The sequence below is a fragment of the Gasterosteus aculeatus genome, chromosome 14 (genome assembly GCF_964276395.1).
Source record: "Gasterosteus aculeatus chromosome 14, fGasAcu3.hap1.1, whole genome shotgun sequence".
Lineage (NCBI taxonomy): Eukaryota > Metazoa > Chordata > Actinopteri > Perciformes > Gasterosteidae > Gasterosteus > Gasterosteus aculeatus.
The window spans coordinates 1886415-1907022 of NC_135702.1; the positions used below are offsets into that span (position 1 = coordinate 1886415).

At 44.4% G+C, this 20608-nt stretch overlaps 1 protein-coding gene across 8 annotated transcripts; it reads left to right on the forward strand.

Annotated features, from left to right (window-relative positions):
• The first annotated feature begins 2223 nt into the window (after window positions 1-2223).
• Window positions 2224-20500, forward strand: LOC120815111 (protein NLRC3-like). 8 transcript variants are annotated; one of them, XM_078088774.1, is made up of 12 exons: window positions 2224-2367; window positions 7525-7650; window positions 7739-7882; window positions 9330-9551; window positions 10378-10466; window positions 10625-12419; window positions 12515-12688; window positions 12982-13155; window positions 13845-14018; window positions 14703-14876; window positions 19414-19460; window positions 19605-20500. In XM_078088774.1, exons 2-12 carry the CDS (start codon window positions 7562-7564, stop codon window positions 20144-20146), a joined length of 3624 nt encoding a protein of 1207 aa, XP_077944900.1. In that variant the 5' UTR covers window positions 2224-2367; window positions 7525-7561; the 3' UTR covers window positions 20147-20500. The 8 variants fall into 8 exon arrangements, with proteins under 8 accessions (XP_077944900.1, XP_077944901.1, XP_077944906.1 ...); XM_078088775.1 differs by having other exon boundaries at window positions 7528-7650; XM_078088776.1 differs by lacking the exon at window positions 2224-2367 and adding an exon at window positions 3367-3504.
• Window positions 20501-20608: the final 108 nt, after the last annotated feature.

Consider the following 20608-nt stretch of genomic DNA (forward strand, 5'->3'; position numbering starts at 1 on the left):
GGGCGGCCGTTCGCCTGGTCACAAGGGTGACAACGTCACTTTGGGACTCTCTCCCAAAGAATATCAGTTGTAATGAAAAAGAAAGGGAGCAGAGAGGTGAAGTTCCAGTTTTGTAACAATGTTTTTTTTTTATTTACAAGTAGGTTTAATATTTAAAAGAAAAGGAATAATCAATCCAGAAACATTGGTCGGTTTTATGGCAAAATATAATCTATGCTTTGAAAAAGGATTACTATACTGGGGTACCCTACCAGTACAAGGTGACTACTTGAGGCCCACCGGGGCGGGGGAGTGAAAGGGGACAAGGGGGCCACCACCAGGTCAAAGGAAATAAAACACAGCAAATCAAAAAGAATTAAAACCCTGCAAACAAACAAAATAAACTGAAAGTGCCTTCCACCTCGTGAGCCACCCCCTGTAGGCCTACTATATGCCCACCTGCACTGGCATTAAAGGGACCCCCAGTATAGGGCGCAGTAATGGTTGTTTATGTAGGACAAAACAAAGACACTAACCCAGAAAGAAAACAAATTAGCAATTCATAAATCAAAGATACTATATAAACCGGGTAACCATAATCTATTTTAAATCAAAGGCAAAAACAGCAGTGACCAGGCTCAGCGTTGCACCACCTGATCATTTCCTGTATAAACGAAAGAAAAGGTAAATAACGCCAATAAACATTTCACTGCTAAAAAGCATATTAAAACATGAAACAGAAAACCCCTGACATACCTCTAGATTCCACTCAAACCCATCCGCACGTGGCGAGTGCTGTGCCTATGCCGTGGGAGACCTACAGCAAGCCCCCCTCTAGCTCTAGTGGGGCAAAAGCTCCCATTTAAAGAGCACCTGGTCACACCTGTTAGGCATCACCAATTAAGGTGGTGTGGCCGAACAGGCAGGGGGGGGAGGGGAGAGCTCTACCCATCACATATATAAAGTATACAAACTATCTCTGTCTCTAAACTCTTAACTATACAAACTATCTCTGTCTCTAAACTCTTAACTATATAAACTATACAAACTATCTCTGTCTCTAAACTCTTAACTATATAAACTATACAAACTGTCTCTGTCTCTAAACTCTTAACTATATAAACTATACAAACTATCTCTGTCTCTCTAAACTCTTAACTATGTAAACTATACAAACTATCTCTGTCTCTAAACTCTTAACTATACAAACTATCTCTGTCTCTAAACTCTTAACTATATAAAGTATACAAACTATCTCTGTCTCTAAACTCTTAACTATATAAACTATACAAACTATCTCTGTCTCTCTAAACTCTTAACTATGTAAACTATACAAACTATCTCTGTCTCTAAACTCTTAACTATACAAACTATACAAACTATCTCTGTCTCTCTAAACTCTTAACTATGTAAACTATACAAACTATCTCTGTCTCTAAACTCTTAACTATACAAACTATCTCTGTCTCTAAACTCTTAACTATATAAAGTATACAAACTATCTCTGTCTCTAAACTCTTAACTATATAAACTATACAAACTATCTCTGTCTCTAAACTCTTAACTATATAAACTATACAAACTGTCTCTGTCTCTAAACTCTTAACTATATAAACTATACAAACTATCTCTGTCTCTCTAAACTCTTAACTATGTAAACTATACAAACTATCTCTGTCTCTAAACTCTTAACTATACAAACTATCTCTGTCTCTAAACTCTTAACTATATAAAGTATACAAACTATCTCTGTCTCTAAACTCTTAACTATATAAACTATACAAACTGTCTCTGTCTCTAAACTCTTAACTATATAAACTATACAAACTATCTCTGTCTCTCTAAACTCTTAACTATGTAAACTATACAAACTATCTCTGTCTCTAAACTCTTAACTATACAAACTATCTCTGTCTCTAAACTCTTAACTATATAAAGTATACAAACTATCTCTGTCTCTAAACTCTTAACTATATAAACTATACAAACTATCTCTGTCTCTAAACTCTTAACTATATAAAGTATACAAACTATCTCTGTCTCTAAACTCTTAACTATATAAACTATACAAACTATCTCTGTCTCTAAACTCTTAACTATATAAACTATACAAACTATCTCTGTCTCTAAACTCTTAACTATATAAACTATACAAACTATCTCTGTCTCTAAACTCTTAACTATATAAACTATACAAACTGATACAACTGACCGGACGTCGTCATCATTTCTGGCTCCTCCCCTAAAGGAAGCGAGGCAGAAGAAGAAGAGGAAGAGGACGGAGAGAGAGAGAGAGAGAGAGAGAGAGAGAGAGAGAGAGAGAGAGAGAGAGTCACGCGTAGAAAGTCACCAGAGTTCAACTTTAACATGTTAAAGTGTTCAGATCCGGTGAGTATGATACACAGTGTGTGTTTAGTGTGTTTTTAGTGTGTTTAGTGTGTTTAGTGTGTGTTTGTGTGTGTGTTTAGTGTGTTAACGGCCGTGAACGTTTTACCGTTTATAGACGGTAAATACGGAAATACCACCGTTTTATTGTCTTTTCGTTTTAAACCAACAAAGGAAATGTTCTTTTCTGTCCAAATCCAGAAGCGAAAAAAACGATCGATTTCCGTAAATGACTTTTGTTTTTTTCCTTTAAAACGAAAGTGAAACTGCGCACATTTTGAGGCCTAGTTTATGCTTCTGCGTTTGCAGAGAGACACAAGAGACTGCGAGCAAAACAAGGACGAGACTGGAGACTTAAATCACAGCAATATGACAACGGTTATTTGTAACGACAGTATTCTGTCCTGCAGTGTAACTACAACACGAAGAAAGGCGCTTAATACAAAGTGCGCTCGTATCGTTTAGTCTCTCGGAGCATTTTGATTGGTTATCAAGAAGGAGGCGGTTCCTGCTTAGAACCCTCGGAGAGCCCCATTGGAGCACAGGGACGTCCATCCCTCTGGGCTCTCCTATCATCTCGCTTCCCGTTGTTCATGAGTTCTTCTTATCAGGATGTTTGCCAGGTAATAATACTATGAGCGGGAGGCGTAGTTCTATGTGTGGACACGTTGCTCTTAGAAAGGGGAGCAGGTGCTTCCTGTCGGACTGCATTTGACCCGATAGTGCTGCAACTAGGGATGGATCCGATCCGATCCAGTATCGGTATCGGGACCCGATACCAGAGAAATTCGGGTATTGGATTTTCCGATACAACCTTTGGAGATTTCCGATATCAATGAGCCATGTCTGCGCTTTAACGTCGTCTGCTGAAATGACTCCAAAAGTGACCCCCGCCTGCTGGCCTGCTAGCTGGCTGCAAACTGTGGAATGGATTTCCTGAGCGTGTCTCATAACTGTGTCTCATTGAGCCGCGCCTGGTGGTGGAATCCATTCCACAGTTTGCAGCCAGCTAGCAGGATAGCAGGATAGCACTGAGGCTAGACTGTTTAGCACGGCAGCCAATATCGTGGATGAAAAAAGGAATCGTCTAACTGCAGAGAGAGCAGAAATGCTCATTTTCCTCAAGAAGAACCTGCCGATGTAAGATTTGTTGAACACTACATCACTTCCTCAGAGTCAACTTTGACACATTCAAGTTTTGTTTTCTTTTAAAGAATAGTTTGACTCTGGTGTTTAGTTTATTCCAGGTCATCTTAAGTGCTGTTCTGATGCACACTGTTTTAAAACATAGTGTGTGTGTGTGTGTGTGTGTGTGTGGACGTTTGATAAAGTGAAGATGGCTGAGGGCCAATAGTTCATTCTGACCTTTTTTTTAAGCACAGAGGTCAAAGGTGACGCTGTTTGCTCATGATGGCGCCGGTGTGTGAGGCGCTCTGAATGCTGTGTGTGTTTTTATTGCTTCTAACACTTTGCACAGAATGTACGAGCGCCACACGCTGGTCGATCTGAGGATCTCTGCTGTAGATCTGCTCGTCTTGGATCCTCCTGAACAGCAAACGTTGCCTCCTTTCCTGCCGGGCATCCCGGCAAACCTCTGCCGCCCGTCAGCACCGCTCCCTCGGCGAAAACGTCGGCGTCCTGACGGCGGTGGACGTGTAGCGCTGCCTTTGTGTCTCGACGTCGGCCGGCTCGGACGACGTGGTCCCTGCCCTCCTTGTCACGCTGGCGTGGATCCGGGAAGCCTGCGGCCTCTCCGCCGGAGCCCTCAGTCAGCTGCTCGCACGGACCCGCCGGGTTCGGTTCTGTTAGCGCAACACGGCGTGGAGAATAAAACATTCATCCTGAAGGATCTCTTCACATTTGAACTGGATTTCGAGTGTTGGTGCGTCCAGTGCAGTCACAGAACTTCAGTGTTGCTATTTTAATAGTCCACATGGTCGAGGAGGAATGAACTGTTTTTGAAAGTGATTTTAAATGCAAATCTCTGTCACTGTCTCTCTGCAGCTTTGGATCAGGTTTGTTTGAGCTGGTTCTCACACTGTGATGTGTGCTGTGGTTTATCGGCCTCCCAAACACAACAGAGACTCTTTAACTGACATTGTGTTCTTGGCTGATGTCGTGCTGAAATGTGAGCGGGTCCTGATTGTCGCTGGTTGTAATATCCATGTGTGTCGTTTTAAATATGAGCGACTCTTTTAATGCTGTACAGTTTGTACTTGGACCGACGCGTGTACACACACACTTCTTGTTTTATCGTATGGTTTGTTCTTAACCTGGAGGTGTGTGCAGCGTTTCTCTCTGGTGGAAATCGAGGCCTCTGCTTCACTGCTAAAGTCACTTCCATCAGCACGTGTTTCACTTCCTGCTTACGACGCCTCAGCGTTCTTGTTCTGCTGCTTTTGACTCTTTAGTGCAGGAGACTATGGGACGTTTAAAGGCATCAGGCTCGTCCAATGACCCTGTTCCTCCTCTTGTTAAGGAGCTTTTCCTCGCTGTTGGGCCATATTTACACGCATCATTAACAGCAGTCTGTGGTTCCTGTAAATTTCAAACACGCATTTGTGCAGCAACTGATTAAAAAACCTGGACTGGATCCTGCTGTTACGGCTAATTTTATGCCCATTTCTAAACTGTCCTTCCTTTCAAAGATCTGAGAGACGATTGTCTACTCGCAGCTCATGGACTTTTTAAATGAACAAAATGTTCTTGAAATTTTCCAATCGTGTTTTAAAACACTGCACAGCACAGAATCAGCGCTTTTTAAGAGCTTTTAACGGCGTCTCTTTAGCTACTGGCGCTGGTCACTGTGTAATCCTTGTGCTCTTGGACTTAACTGTGGCAACACGTCCTTTTCAATAACCGCAAAGGCCCGAACGCCTTTGTTGAATCCCGTCGAAAAAGAGATGCGAGCTGTTGCATAACTCTTCGTGAAACTGAACGACCGCTTTCAAAGAGACAAAGTGCAGGACTCTGCTTGGGACAAGTGTCTTTGGAAGAGTTGCACTTTGGTTCCAAAGGCCTCGACGTGAGCGCACAGCTGGTCACTGCATCTTTTCCTTGAAGAGTAACGTTCAGCGCATTCAGATGCTTCGTTATGTCGCCCAAAGGGGCCATGGGACAGTTCTTCCACCGGTCGTCTCTTCTCACTCAAAAAATGTCCAATTTCCTCTTTGAGAGAGAAAAGCCGCTGCAGTGAGGAGCCTCGACTGAGCCGCCTCACATCGCTGTGATCAGTTACGTCACCGTATTCAGCCTGGATGTCACACGAGCTGCTGACTGTCGGCGGTCCAGAGCTTTAGAGCGAGTAGAAGTGATGGTCTTTGCCGCTGGTTTCATAACATCGTTACATTTGAGATGTTTGGCGCAGAGAAGAAGTGAAGTTTCATGGAGTCACCTGCTTCTTCGCAGACTTTTATAGCCGATCAGTGTGGACGATCCACTTCGCTCACCAGCAGCAGACGCACCATCGCTAATGATCCCAGAAACTTCACTCCATGCTAGTTTCATACCATCAACAGCTTCGCCAACGGAGACCAATAAATCGCTTCCTCTGGTTTGTCCTTTAAGACGTTTAAGGTCAAGCAGCTCCTCTGTCACGTTCATGTCGTCATCAACTCCTCAAGAAGTAGTAGTTGTGCAGTGTCAGATCTGACGAGATGTCCTCTGCTCTGGCGAGATGTCCTCTGCTCTGGCGAGATGTCCTCTGCTCTGGCGAGATGTCCTCTGCTCTGGCGAGATGTCCTCTGCTCTGGCGAGATGTCCTCTGCTCTCCGTGCTGAAGGCAAACATTCATGAATTCCTGCTTCTTCTCGGGACAAACGTTCTCCACCATTTTCATGACGCAGTCTTTGATAAACGCAGTAAAGGTTCTCCATGTTCAGCTACTAACAAGGTCACTTCCTAGCTGCCTTTGGTGATTTCGTTTGACTCACAGGCCCGATGCCGGAGCAGCTTGGAGTTGCTTCACTTGGTCAGCGCGGTCACTTGTCTGAAGTTGTAGCACGTTTAGTCTCATAGTGTCTCTTTACGTTGAAATCCTTAAACTAGGCAACCGTCGCTTTACAAATTAAACAGACTCTCGGTGAAGAAGTATTTAATCCCACCGCTCCTGAAAGCGGCGTCCCTCACTGTCAACTTCTCTTCTTCTTTGCAGTTGTCATGGCGGAAATGATTTGAGAAGGTTTGGCGGCATCGATGCACAGTATCACAATGGTGCTGCCACCGTGTGGTGAAAGGGGGAATTACATGTTTAAAGTTACAGGATTTATTTATTCTGACGGAGCCAGCGAGCCATAAATAACACATTATGAGAGCGAAGCCACGGGGCGAATAAAATGTGACCGCGGGCCGGACTTTGGACGGATGAAAACAGAATCGTTTACCTCCTTTAGCTTAAACGTAACAAAGTCAAATCCACCTCTATGAGGGCAAGAGTTTTATATGGGAGATGTTTTACAGCTCCAAACAAATACTTGTAGAGCACCACGAGTGTCTCCACACCAGCTGAGCGTAACATCCTCTTTCCCTCAACATGTTCGGTTCCTCCACAGAGCAGTTGGGTCTGACACCCCCTGCTCCTCAACCCCTGCAGAACTTATTCAGCTTTCAAGTCTATGAAGGATTAAACAACCACAAAGCTGCTGAGAGAAAGACGTCCACCCAAACTGACAAGCAGGACCAGGAGAAAATGAATGAGGGGAAGATGGACGGAGCCAAATAGAGGACAATGGGACAATGAGCCTAAACATGCAGCCTGGGCTACAATGGAATAGTTCACATCAAAGCGTTCATGTTGTAAAACGGCCCAAAGCCCAAACCTCAACCACACCGATTGGTTCTTAAATGAGATGAACAGTCAAACGTTTGGACACGTTTACTCATTCGATTCAATGAGAAAGTGTCCAAACCTTTGGACTGAATTTGGCTACAAAAACATCTGTAATAATCTACATACATTTATATTAACGAGCTAACGTTTCTTCATATGCTGCCCTGCTATACGCTGGATCACAGACGAATATCTGGTGTACAAACTTTCCATTCCTGGACTTTTACTGTGAAAATGTGCACTTCTGGTTCAGCTGCTGTGTTTCTATTTCGCTTTATAGGATTTATGGAAATGAATTTTGTGTTTTTTCAATAACGTGTGAGTTCTCCCAGCAGGTTGGTGTGAAGCTGTGAAGCTGTGGACTCTGCTATGAATCAGGCTGAGGACCCAGAGGACGGAGTCCGTCCCTCTGTAGCTCCTCTGTGTGGGGAACATGACAGCAGGACCAAAGCTCAGAGGTGAGAGGACCATCTCCAACTGTCCTCCACTCGTCTCCATGTCCCAACGTCTTTGACTCAGTGACTCTGCTTCTACATGTGTGACCAGGACCCATCAGAGACCAGGACCTGGACCTGATCCTCAACCTGGTCCGGTGTCTGGACCTGCACCCAGCTGTGTGTCCATGAAGAGTAACCGGTCTACGGAGCCTCCTCTTGAATTCAAAGATGTCCGTCCCCCTGTGGATGCAAGGTGAGGGTCTCAGGTATTGAGGACGGACTCGTGTTGTCAGGAGACGGACTCACAGGTTCAAGAGAACAGAGAACGGTCATTTCCACCTTCAACAGCAGCTGACGTGATGACGTCACCACGGATTTTGATACAGTTCTTGACTGTTATTTATTTCTATCAGACATAAAATAATCAGCCAAAGTATCTCAGTGTGTCAGATCAGAGTCGTTGTCCAGTAGAACATCTGAAGAAGATGCAGAGGAGCAGCTGTAGTTTGTGGTGCTGCTGAACTTTACTGGATCACACTGACAGGAGTGTATTTAACACATTATTGGATGGAAGAAACACACGTATTACATCACACGTATTACATCGCACGTGAGCTCTATAAAGGTTTCATAAGGTTTGATAGCAACAATAATGAATCCGTTAATGTTTTACTGGATAGTAACACATTCCACAAACTTCTCCTTGTGACTCAAACATCAAGAGGAGGATCATCAGTGTGGTTTCCTCGTCCAGTTAAATACACAAACATCACTGTAAATTCAATTCAAATGTACCTGAACCTCCTCTGTGTCTCTACTTCAATAGTGATTGATTGATGTCTATAATACATTGATCAATGAGGCAACAGTAAGATGACATTATTAGTGATTAACATCAGATTTAATATCTATGATAGTGATCAATGTGTGAACTCTTGCAAACAAGGAAATAAATATAAACATTTTCAAGTAAATGGAAGCAGACGACCACACATCAAATGTCTTACAGAGAAAATTCAATAATTGATATTTGTAAAAATAAGTCTCTTTGAAGCTGCCGGTTTAGAGTCTCGATGACGGTCTCCTCGTGTCCTTTAATTAAAACATTGTTAGTCTTAATGCTCAATGATGGACAGTAACAAGCTGCTCACTGTGGATACAGACAGGACGTTAACGTTGAACATCTTGTCTGTATCCACAGTGAGCAGCTTGTTCTAAACATCTGAACTCTGCTCTCAAAGAGACGGAACGTTACCGGAGAACAAGCATCAGTCCGAGAGATTAAACGTTATGAACACTGACGCGTTTAGTACAGTTATATCCGTGTGTGTGTGTGTGTGTGTGTGTGTGTGTGTATATATATATATATATATATATATATATATCATAGTCATATATCATAGTCATTCTCTGAGGAAAGGACGTGTTGAACTGTCACTATATATATTATATATATTATATATATATATATATATATTATAAACCAAACTGACTGGTGAGCTGATAGACTGAGCTGTTGATTCTCAGTGGGACCAGCAGGACCAGTAGACCTAAACCACTACAGGGAGTCATGTGGTCCACATCCAGACCTCACGTCATGGACCGTTACCTTGTTTTGGTCTCTGAGGACGGACACCATGTGAGCTGATGCTTCGTGATTAGATGATGATGTGATGATGTAATCTCAGTGTTTCTTTCAGGTCACATCAGCAGAGAGGAAAGTCTCCTGAACCCAGATGTTTGTCCATGAAGAGAGATCAGTCTCCTCATCGATCGATTAACTTCAAAGATGATCAGTCTATTGGTCGTCTGATTGACTTCAAAGATGATCAGTCTATTGGTCGTTTGATTGACTTCAAAGATGATCAGTCTATTGGTCGTTTGATTGACTTCAAAGATGGACGCCGTTCTTATGACCCAGAGTAAGTTCTTAAACAGATGAAGAACTGAAGATCCTTAGTTATGAATTACAGAATGTCCGTACATTGTTTAAAGTGACGATCATCATGACAGAACTCATTATCTTCATCTAACTGGTCTGTGAGTGTTTTAGTGTGAATCATTAACTGTAAACGTCTTCAGATGTAAACACAATGTGAGCTGGTTCCTCCACATCAGGATCAGGTCACATCTGGAGACAGCTGCAGGTTTCTGGAGACAGATGAACATGTGATTAGAATAAACTCTGCTGCTGCCTGGAGAAACGCTGTGGTCGAAAAGGTCTCATCCTGCGTTCACACCAAAAGCAAAGCAAATTATTTGCGCGTGTCGATTCAATGCAAAGTCAATGCACAGACGCGACTGCTTAGGGAAGGCGCGCAGGTCATGTGATTAGAATAAACTCGGTGCTCTGTGGACCAGCTGACGTGGTCTCTGGACTCCATGCAGAGGTTTGGACAAAGTATCGTCCGTAGACTCTGTGAAAAGGTCCAAAGACTAGTTTCAGAAGATCTAAGGAGACTTCTAGAGGTCAGGGGACGGACTAAGGAGGTTTGGAGTAGTTCCATAGGACTTTGTACCAGACGCAGAGGTCTGCAGATGTTGTTTTTATGACCCACAGTAAGAACTAAAAGCAGATGAAACTGATGACTGTCACTCAACTAATAAACTGTCCGTCATCATCAACAGTCTTCAGCATCTGGTTTTCATGATGATCAATCATGACAGAAGCAAATATCTTTAACTAATGTTGTATTGGTGTTGAAGGTCCAAACACCATGTGGGCTGATGGTTCATGTTCCTCCACAGAGAGGACCAGGAGAGCTCAGAGATTCCCACAGGTCCGTCTGCCCTGAGGAGAATGAAGCAGGAGGAGCTGGCTGAGCGTCTGGAGAGCAGTAAGAAGATTTCTCTACAGACTTACCATGCTGATAATTGAGACCTTCACTAGTGTCTCAAGAGACGGAGAGAATATATTCATAGTCATTCTCTGAGGAAAGGATGTGTTGAAAATCTATTCTTTGACTCATTGAACTTCTTTGTTGTCTTCATTCAGGACTTATTCCTGCAGATTGTCAACGTGCACTCAAATCCAACCTGAAGAAGAAGTTCCAGTGTGTGTTTGAGGTGATCGCTAAAGCAGGAAACCCAACCCTTCTGAATGAGATCTACACCGAGCTCTACATCACAGAGGGAGGGACTGCAGAGGTCAATGAAGAACATGAGGTCAGACAGATTGAAACAGCATCCAGAAGACCCGCCAGACCAGAAACAACCATCAGGCTAGAAGACCTCCTCAAAGCCTCAGCTGGAGGAGAGGAACCAATCAGAACAGTGATGACTAAGGGAGTGGCTGGCATTGGGAAAACAGTCTTAACACAGAAGTTCACTCTGGACTGGGCTGAAGACAAAGACCACCAGGACATACAGTTCACATTTCCATTCACCTTCAGAGAGCTGAATGTGCTCAGGGAGAAAAAGTTCAGCTTGGTGGGACTTGTTCATCACTTCTTCAGTGAAACCAGAGCAGCAGGAATCTGCAGGTTTGAAGAGTTCCAGGTTGTGTTCATCTTTGACGGTCTGGATGAGTGTCGACTTACTCTGGACTTCCACAACAATGAGATCCTGACTGATGTCACAGAGTCGGCCTCAGTGGATGTGCTCCTCACAAACCTCATCAGGGGGAAGCTGCTTCCCTCTGCTCGCCTCTGGATAACCACACGACCTGCAGCAGCCAATCAGATCCCTCCTGAGTGCGTCGGCATGGTGACAGAGGTCAGAGGGTTCACTGACCCCCAGAAGGAGGAGTACTTCAGGAAGAAGTTCAGAGATGAGGAGCAGGCCAGCAGGATCATCTCTCACATCAAGACCTCACGAAGCCTCCACATCATGTGCCACATCCCAGTCTTCTGCTGGATCACTGCTACAGTTCTTGAGGAGATGAAGACCAGAGAGGGAGTAGAGCTGCCCAAAACCCTGACTGAGATGTACATCCACTTCCTGGTGGTTCAGTCCAAAGTGAAGAAGGTCAAGTACGATGGAGGAACTGAGACGGATCCACACTGGAGTCCAGAGAGCAGGAAGATGGTCGAGTCTCTGGGAAAACTGGCCTTTGATCAGCTGCAGAAAGGCAACCTGATCTTCTATGAATCCGACCTGACAGAGTGTGGCATCGATATCAGAGCAGCCTCAGTGTACTCAGGAGTGTTCACTCAGATCTTCAGAGAGGAGAGAGGACTGTACCAGGACAAGGTGTTCTGCTTCGTCCATCTGAGTGTTCAAGAGTTTCTGGCTGCTCTTCATGTCCATCTGACCTTTTTCAGTTCTGGTGTCAATCTGCTGTCAGGAGAACAAACAACCTCCCGGCGGTCTAAACGCTTAAAAGTCAATCCTGAACGCCTCTACCAGAGGGCTGTGGACGAGGCCTTACAGAGTCCTAATGGACACCTGGACTTGTTCCTCCGCTTCCTCCTGGGTCTGTCCCTGGAGACCAATCAGACTCTCCTACGAGGTCTGCTGACACAGACAGGAAGTAGCTCACAGACCAATCAGGAGACAGGCCAGTACATCAAGGAGAAGATCAGTAAGAAGGTGTCTCCAGAGAAAAGCATCAATCTGTTCCACTGTCTGAATGAACTGAATGATGTTTCTCTAGTGGAGGAGATCCAACAGTCCCTTAGTTCAGGACGTCTCTCCTCAGGTAAACTGTCTCCTGCTCAGTGGTCAGCTCTGGTCTTCATCTTACTGTCGTCACAAGAAGATCTGGAGGTGTTTGACCTGAAGAAATACTCTGCTTCAGAGGAGGCTCTTCTGAGGCTGCTCCCAGTGGTCAAAGCCTCCAACAAAGCTCTGTAAGTACAGAGAGTCAGATTCATACATCCTGACTTAAACATGCTGCCATCTTTTCTACTTATTGTTTATATTTGCTTCATTGTTTTTTCTTCAGACTGAGTGACTGTAACCTCTCAAAGAGAAGCTGTGAAGCTCTGTCCTCAGTTCTCAGCTCACAGTCCTCTAGTCTGAGAGAGCTGGACCTGAGTAACAACAACCTGCAGGATTCAGGACTGAAGCTGCTGTGTGCTGGACTGGAAAGTCCACACTGTGACCTAGAGACTCTCAGGTCAGGATTCAACACGGTGTCTTTTATTTAGTTAAATTCCTGTCTTTCGTAAGATTCTTTCTGCTTGCATTATTTACATCAAACATTTATTGTATGTATATATTTATGTTCTCAGTATTATTGTCAGATTGTTGATGAACATTAGTGGGTGTTTAGTTGTGACTGGAAACCAGTCAGTAACCATGTTAATGTGACCCCTCAGTAGCCGACAGTATCTCAGTCCTGCAGTGACCTTCTAGTCCTCACGGCTCCCTCAGATCATGTGACATGTGTGTTGTTTTGTGTGTCTGCAGGCTGTCAGGCTGTCAGATCACAGAGGAAGGCTGTTCTCCTCTGGCTTCAGCTCTGAGCTCCAACCCTTCCCATCTGAGAGAGCTGGACCTGAGTAACAACGACCTGCATGATTCAGGACTGAAGCTGCTGTGTGCTGGACTAGAGAATCCACGCTGGCAACTGGAGACCCTCAGGTCAGGATTCAATCAATGTTCACCTGGTGTCTTTATTTACATCCATGCTACATTTCTGACTTTCTTAAGATACTTTCTGCTTGAATGATTCGAATCAAATATGTCATTTCCAAATGTTTTCATAAACATGTGATAGTGTTGATTTCCAATATAATGTTACAAATTGAAATATTTGAGATTAATCATATTATCAGATTGTTGATTAGTGGGTGTTTAGTTGTGACTGAAAACCAGTCAGTAACCATTGTGATGTCATGAGAGGCGCCGCCGCTCTCACCGGGGTAGTTCAAGCAGTGAGAGGACACCAGGTTCAAATATAAACAAAAGGTTTTATTCATGTTCTCTGGAATCAACAAAAACAGTAGTCCAAAAAGGGTAACTGAGGCTCCGGTCGATCTTAAATAATGTCTCGTCTTCGGAGGGGAATCATAAATCCAACTCACAAGAATATACAGTCCTCCTCCACCATATCCTCCTACGGCGGTCTGGTCTCTCTCATACCCCACTGGCTGTGTCTCTAACCCTTATGAAGGCCAGGACCCCGCCGTCCAGGACCCAGCCTCTCGTTACATAACACCATGTTAATGTGACCGCTCAGTAGCCGACAGTATCTCAGTCCTGCAGTGACCTTCTAGTCCTCACGGCTCCCTCAGATCATGTGATATGTGTGTTGTTTTGTGTGTCTGCAGGCTGTCAGGCTGTCAGATCACAGAGGAAGGCTGTTCTCCTCTGGCTTCAGCTCTGAGCTCCAACCCTTCCCATCTGAGAGAGCTGGACCTGAGTAACAACGACCTGCATGATTCAGGACTGAAGCTGCTGTGTGCTGGACTAGAGAATCCACGCTGGCAACTGGAGACCCTCAGGTCAGGATTCAATCAATGTTCACCTGGTGTCTTTATTTACATCCATGCTACATTTCTGACTTTCTTAAGATACTTTCTGCTTGAATGATTCGAATCAAATATGTCATTTCCAAATGTTTTCATAAACATGTGATAGTGTTGATTTCCAATATAATGTTACAAATTGAAATATTTGAGATTAATCATATTATCAGATTGTTGATTAGTGGGTGTTTAGTTGTGACTGAAAACCAGTCAGTAACCATTGTGATGTCATGAGAGGCGCCGCCGCTCTCACCGGGGTAGTTCAAGCAGTGAGAGGACACCAGGTTCAAATATAAACAAAAGGTTTTATTCACGTTCTCTGGAATCAACAAAAACAGTAGTCCAAAAAGGGTAACTGAGGCTCCGGTCGATCTTAAATAATGTCTCGTCTTCGGAGGGGAATCATAAATCCAACTCACAAGAATATACAGTCCTCCTCCACCATATCCTCCTACGGCGGTCTGGTCTCTCTCATACCCCACTGGCTGTGTCTCTAACCCTTATGAAGGCCAGGACCCAGCCGTCCAGGACCCAGCCTCTCGTTACATAACACCATGTTAATGTGTCCCCTCTGTACCTGATAGTATTTCAGTCCTGCAGTGACCTTCTAGTCCTCACGGCTCCCTCAGATCATGTGACATGTGTGTTGTGTGTCTGCAGGCTGTCAGGCTGTCTGATCACAGAAGAAGGCTGTTCTTCTCTGGCTTCAGCTCTGAACTCCAACCCCTCCCATCTGAGAGAGCTGGACCTGAGCTACAATCATCCAGGAGACTCAGGAGTGAAGCTGCTGTCTGCTGGACTGGAGGATCCTCAGTGGAGACTGGAGACTCTCAGGTATGAAGAGGCTGCAGCCACAGACCATCAGTCTGTAGAGGAGCTGGAAACCTTTTCTCTGTCCCACTGTCAGCCTGGTTAATAAGACCCTGACACACCAAGCTGACCTCAAACTACCAGAGACTCATCTAACTGTTTGTGTCCCACATGAGACCATCAACACAGACAGAAGTAGTGAGGAACAGTAGCCAGGATGAGCCTGAACAGGGAGGAAGGTGATGAAAGGCTTGTTTCTCTGGAGCCTTGTCTTGTTGTTGTAAGAGAGGTCAGTGTCTCCTGACACGTTGACGGCATCATGGTGGGTTGATATGAGTCAACGTGGTCACGCTGCAGGTTTATGGGCTCTTATTAAACAACACTTGGATGTTTAGATGCTGGTCATCTGCCTCCAGTGTGTGTTTGTCCTTTAGTCCAGACATTATCATTAAGAGACAAACAGTCAGAAACAATCTGTTCAAAGCGTCTTGATGGATCATCACAGGAGGAACGTTTGGTGTTTTAAAGGAGTTCAGCTTCACCTGCTTTTGGTGCTTTGCACTGAGAGCCAGTTCCCTGGATGATGAGAGTGGACTTGTTGAAGCTACAGGTGACAGTCGGCCACAGACGCTCAGTGAAGAACCAACAGCTGATGGTGGACCTGGTGTGTCAGAGCCCAAAGAGGTTTGTTTAGGACTGGACCACAGTGCTCTGTGGCTGCAGACCCACCTGAGCTGTAACACCTTCACCTCCAGACTACAGGTGATGGAAACCAGTGTTGACTGTTGCTAGGAGACGGGACGTGAACAGCAGTGTCACAGTCAGACCCTTTGGACCTCCGACCAGATTTGCCTTCAAAAATGTCATAAACAACCTTATAAATCCCTTAAAACATTGAAATACGAGGCTAGAACCATATCTACGTGATAACCCAGAGCAGGGACAGTACACGTGTAAAGTTTCTACCTCTTTTATTCATAAGTCGAGTTCAGATTGGCTGATCCGCGTCATTCCACCACTCTATCGCTGTAATAAGCCTGAATAAAGGCCGGCGCATGTTTCTGCGTCTGCGTCGTCGTGCCGACGCACTGGTTTCACTTCCTGGTTGTAAAGTCTTGCGTGTGTTGCAGATCGATTCACCTCCAGAACAACAGGTGGAGTAACGTGTTTTGTTGAAGACGACCTGGAGAGTCACGTCTTTGTGTGTGGAAGTCGCTGGTTGCTTTATTTATTGATCATAGACTTTATTGCCCCGTGCATCCACACTGCTGCTTTTCATCAAGGACACATTTGTCCCGTATTTTCCTCCAAGACTTTGTTCCCCTCGTTTGTGGAGATCTCCCTCCATGAATCAGAGGCCATCCGGCGTCCTCATAGTCCGCCAATGACGGCTTGTACAAGCGCTCATATTTACGCATTTCTTCCCACAAAAGCTCTTCAATCTGATCCGTTCTCTCGTGAACATTCTTCCTTTTAATAACGGCCGTATTGTGCTGTGAAAACGGAGATGTGAGACTCCGTAAAGGACGTAGTTAGCGGACCACTCACAGGATCATTGGATGAGACCGTGTCCTTCACAGTTTACCTTCACAAACGGACACAATCTCTCCGTGTTGTTGTGTAGCTTTACTTGAAATAGAAACAGCAGATACAAGAACTTAGCCTTCTGAAACCAATTCTTCTTATTCTGATAAATGCTTTTAGTTATCTGAATAAGCATAATTCTATGAAAGGATGAACTCCTCTTCCTGTCTGTCCAGATGTCCCCTGTGAATGTGTCTCATGCTGCTTAGTTTAGTACCTTGCCAATGATTGGACTCATTCAACACCCTCAACTTCTGTTCTTCAACGTCTTCACACATCAAACAATCATTAAAAGCAACTCAAACAGTCTACAACTTTCCTGTGAGTAGATATTTTTAAATGCTTCCACATTCCGTCGCTCGGCGATTGTCTGACAGACTTTTTCTCTCATGTTCAGCGTATTGAAATGTAAGTGTGGACGCGTTGAAGCGTCTGTGACAAAGTGTCCATATTTCATGTACTGCTGCTATCAATGTTCCTTTGATCAGACATTTGCTTCCATCATCCAGATTGTGTATCAAGTGTATCGGGCACTTTACACTCAGGTTAGAACTTAGAGACTAAAACACGACAACATTAATACAAAAACTGACACTATGTCCAACGACTGTCCTCATTTCTCATCACCTTCATTCCTCATTTAAATCCTTCACAACCTTTTAATGACACTTTCCCTCTTTTAGTGAATCAATCTGTGTTTTTAAATCTCAGCGGTTTATAATCTTTATTCTCTCTTCTTCTTCTGCAACGTGAGTCGTAAACTGGGGAGACTGGGGCTGCTTATCTGAGCTGCTGGGAGCCAGTGGGGGGCCACGTGGCACCAGTTGCTGTTTGGGCCTCGGCTGCTGTGGGGGTTGCGTGAGGGGGGTGGAGGTGGTGGAGGTGAGATGAGGTGGAGGTGAGATGAGGTGGAGGTGAGATGGAGGGACGTGAGGTGGAGGTGAGGTGGAGGTGGAGGTCAAGTGGAGGTGAGGTGGGTGGAGGTGGGTGGAGCCTCCAGCCGTGGAGGGGCGTTTAGTCGCGTGTCCCTTTCATAACTCCTGGGACTCTCTCTGCACCAATGTCCCTCCTGTCTACATATTTAAGGTCCACCTGTCCTCCCTCGGTTGTCCCTCGTCCTCTGCTGCTGGGTGCTGATGTCCCACTGAACGGTTCCTACCTGCTGGATCTGGGGCCTTTGGGGGACGGGGTATCGGGCCTTGTCTGTCTCCTGTCTCTGTCCTTTGTTTACTGCTGCAGACATCTTGATGTTCACAAGTGTCTTCAGCTGTTTCCTCATCGTGCTCTCAAGTCCGTCCACTGCTTCTCTTCCTTTGGCCTCCGTCTGCTCCTCCATCTTCTCTCTGGTGCTACTCAGCAGGTCCCGAGTCGTAAACACGACCATGATGCAATCTGGTGCATCTAAACCCCCCTGAGATGTCCTCCTGTCCTTTAGGAGCTACTCTGTCACTGACTGTGAGGAGACGACTAATGATGTAAAGTCAAACTAATGAAACCTGCAAAACACCAAACAACAAAGTGAACTCAGCAATGGAAAGTAAAGCAGTGGACCTGAAAGGGAACCAGTCCATCAAACCACTGAGTCACATAACAACTACAACACGGATCAGAACGCCGTCAGTACAAATCAAACTAAACCGCAGATCATCTCAAACTAGTTACGGCTTTCAGCAAATTAAAAATCAATCCAACTCAATGTTAGAATCACAAAGCTGAGATGAAACTTTTAGGGTGTAAACGCTGCCGCAGGAGAGAGAAGAGGAAACTAAAATAAACGTCTAATGAAAATCCATAAAAGCAAAATGAAGTTCAAGTTAAGAAAGTAAAAGTCTAAAGTCACAATGATAATCAATAATCAATCTTATGTTTAAACGTTGAATACCATTCAAACTTTAACTAGTAGTGACGATGGACCTTAACTCAAAGCCTGAAGCAATAATAACCCACTTATCTGACATTTAAATACAATCTAGTTCCACCACTGGAGATCAAATCTATTCAACCTTTTCAGAAGGTCACATTAAAATCAGAGCGGCTCTTTAAATTGGAATCGAGATCAAATCCAAATGAAGACAAAGCTGATATCAAACTGTATCAATGCTGAAATGATCACAAGTGATATTAAAGTTGTATTTCTTACCTTTACTTGAATGTCCATCAGTGTTGGAGGGTGAACATCAATGAACAGTCCTTGTGTCCCTTTGACTCTAATGAAGACATTGTCTCTACATCATGTGATTACTCCTGTAAACCATATGAGGCGTGTTGACACAACAGCTGATGACGTGACAATCGTTAGTAACTCTGCACCTCGACACGCTGAGAACACAAAGTACTATATTATAATAGTACTATTATGATCAGCAGCCTGTGACCTGACTGAATCCTACAGTACATTCAATGATCACACCTTTGGCTTGAATCCACACGCCGACCCGTTTGCAGATGCTTGAGTGTATTTACATGAGGACGTTCTGTAATATCACAGTAAAAGTGCAGAACGGGACGGAAGTGAATGAGTGAAAAACCAAACAGTGAATCCAATAAACTAACGAGTGCGTTTCTTCTCTTTGTTTGTGTTGTTTGTTCATTGTGAAACATTGTAAATACTGAATGGTCTTTATTTCTATATTTAGTGAATATTTGCTTATTAAACGGTTTAATGTTAATGTTCCTTTGCACACGTCCCATGAAGCTTCATCTGCAGCACGACGTCATTTCTCACATTTTAATTCCCATCTGGTGAAAGTACAGCGACAGGTCCGTTTATTATTTATTCCACATTTATCTACTTTATTCCATGAATATATTCCAGCACCTCGTCGCTATGTGACGCCTGACTGACAGTCTGTGGTCGTCTGTAAGTAGTGGTAGAAGAAGAAGAGGTGCTCCATGTGGACATGAAGGACAAAGCTGTGTGTGAGAGTGATGTAATGTCCATGTCTCCATGCTGCTCTGACCCCCCTCCTCCTTTCAGGGTGGAGCCTGATGGAGTCCGATGGTTGACACCAGGTCCGTGGAGGTGTAAGTGTGCTTTGATTCATGAAGATTCAACCATCTTCACACTGTGACATCACTCATTCACCTCTGTGATGTCATCATCAAAGTGTCAGTAGATGAACACATGATTAATAACTGCAGCTGTATTGTGTCTTGTTCTCTCATCAGATTCCTGTGAACTCACAATCGACACAAACACAGTAAACAAACAACTCAAACTGTCTGACAACAACAGGAAGGTGACACGTGTGAAGGAGGATCAGTCATATCCTGATCATCCAGACAGATTTGACATCTGGGATCAGCTGCTGTGTAGAACTGGTCTGACTGGTCGCTGTTACTGGGAGGTCGAGTGGAGCGGAGAAGTTTATGTATCAGTGAGTTACAGAGGAATCAAGAGGAAAGGAATCAGTGACTGTTTGTTTGGAGACAATGATCAGTCCTGGAGTCTGAGATGCTCTGATTACGGTTACTCTGTCTGTCACAATAAGAAAGAAACACACATCACCTCCTCCTCCTCCTCCTCCTCCTCCTCCTCCTCTGGTAGAGTAGCAGTGTATGTGGACTGTCCTGCTGGCTCTCTGTCCTTCTACAGAGTCTCCTCTGACACACTGATCCACCTCCACACCTTCAGCACCACATTCACTGAACCTCTTTATCCTGGGTTCTGGTTCTGGTCTGGTTCCTCAGTGTCTCTGTGTTCTCTGTAGGAGGGAGAGTCTCCTCCTGGTGGAGAACCTTCCTCTCTGTCACACAGCTGATGGTGGTTCATGTGGGTGTAGATGCAGGTGAGGGGTACCTGAGCTGGTCTGGACTCTGGGGGGTCCACAGCTCTCTGGGACTCAGGTGGACGTGTGAAGGAGCTCAGCTTAATGCTGCTGTGCTCCTTGAATCAATAGATCATCGTTTAGATATCGGCTCCTAATTAGGCTTTAATCTTGATCTTTATATCTTCAAGAAGACGTTTTATAAAATGCTCATCTGCCCCCATGTGAGATAAATGTGTCCTTATGTGTGTGTTTCATTTGCATTCATGCTAATAAAAACAAGGGGAAAAAGGAAAATATGAATGTGTAATTCTTTTTGAGCTGATTTTAACTTTTAATCTTTTAATCTTTCAAAACCACAAACTACTGAGCTCGGTGCAACTTGAAGGTTTCATTCTGCAGTAA

What these genes read in the sequence shown, in the direction of transcription:
- LOC120815111 (XM_078088774.1), top strand. Translation starts at nt 7,562, where the DNA reads ATGAATCAGGCTGAGGACCCAGAGGACGGAGTCCGTCCCTCTGTAGCT. An exon ending in CGTCCCCCTGTGGATGCAAG is followed by an intron (nt 7,883 to 9,329) that starts GTGAGGGTCTCA and finishes TGTTTCTTTCAG; the next exon opens with GTCACATCAGCAGAGAGGAA. An exon ending in AAAGCCTCCAACAAAGCTCT is followed by an intron (nt 12,420 to 12,514) that starts GTAAGTACAGAG and finishes TTTTTTCTTCAG; the next exon opens with ACTGAGTGACTGTAACCTCT.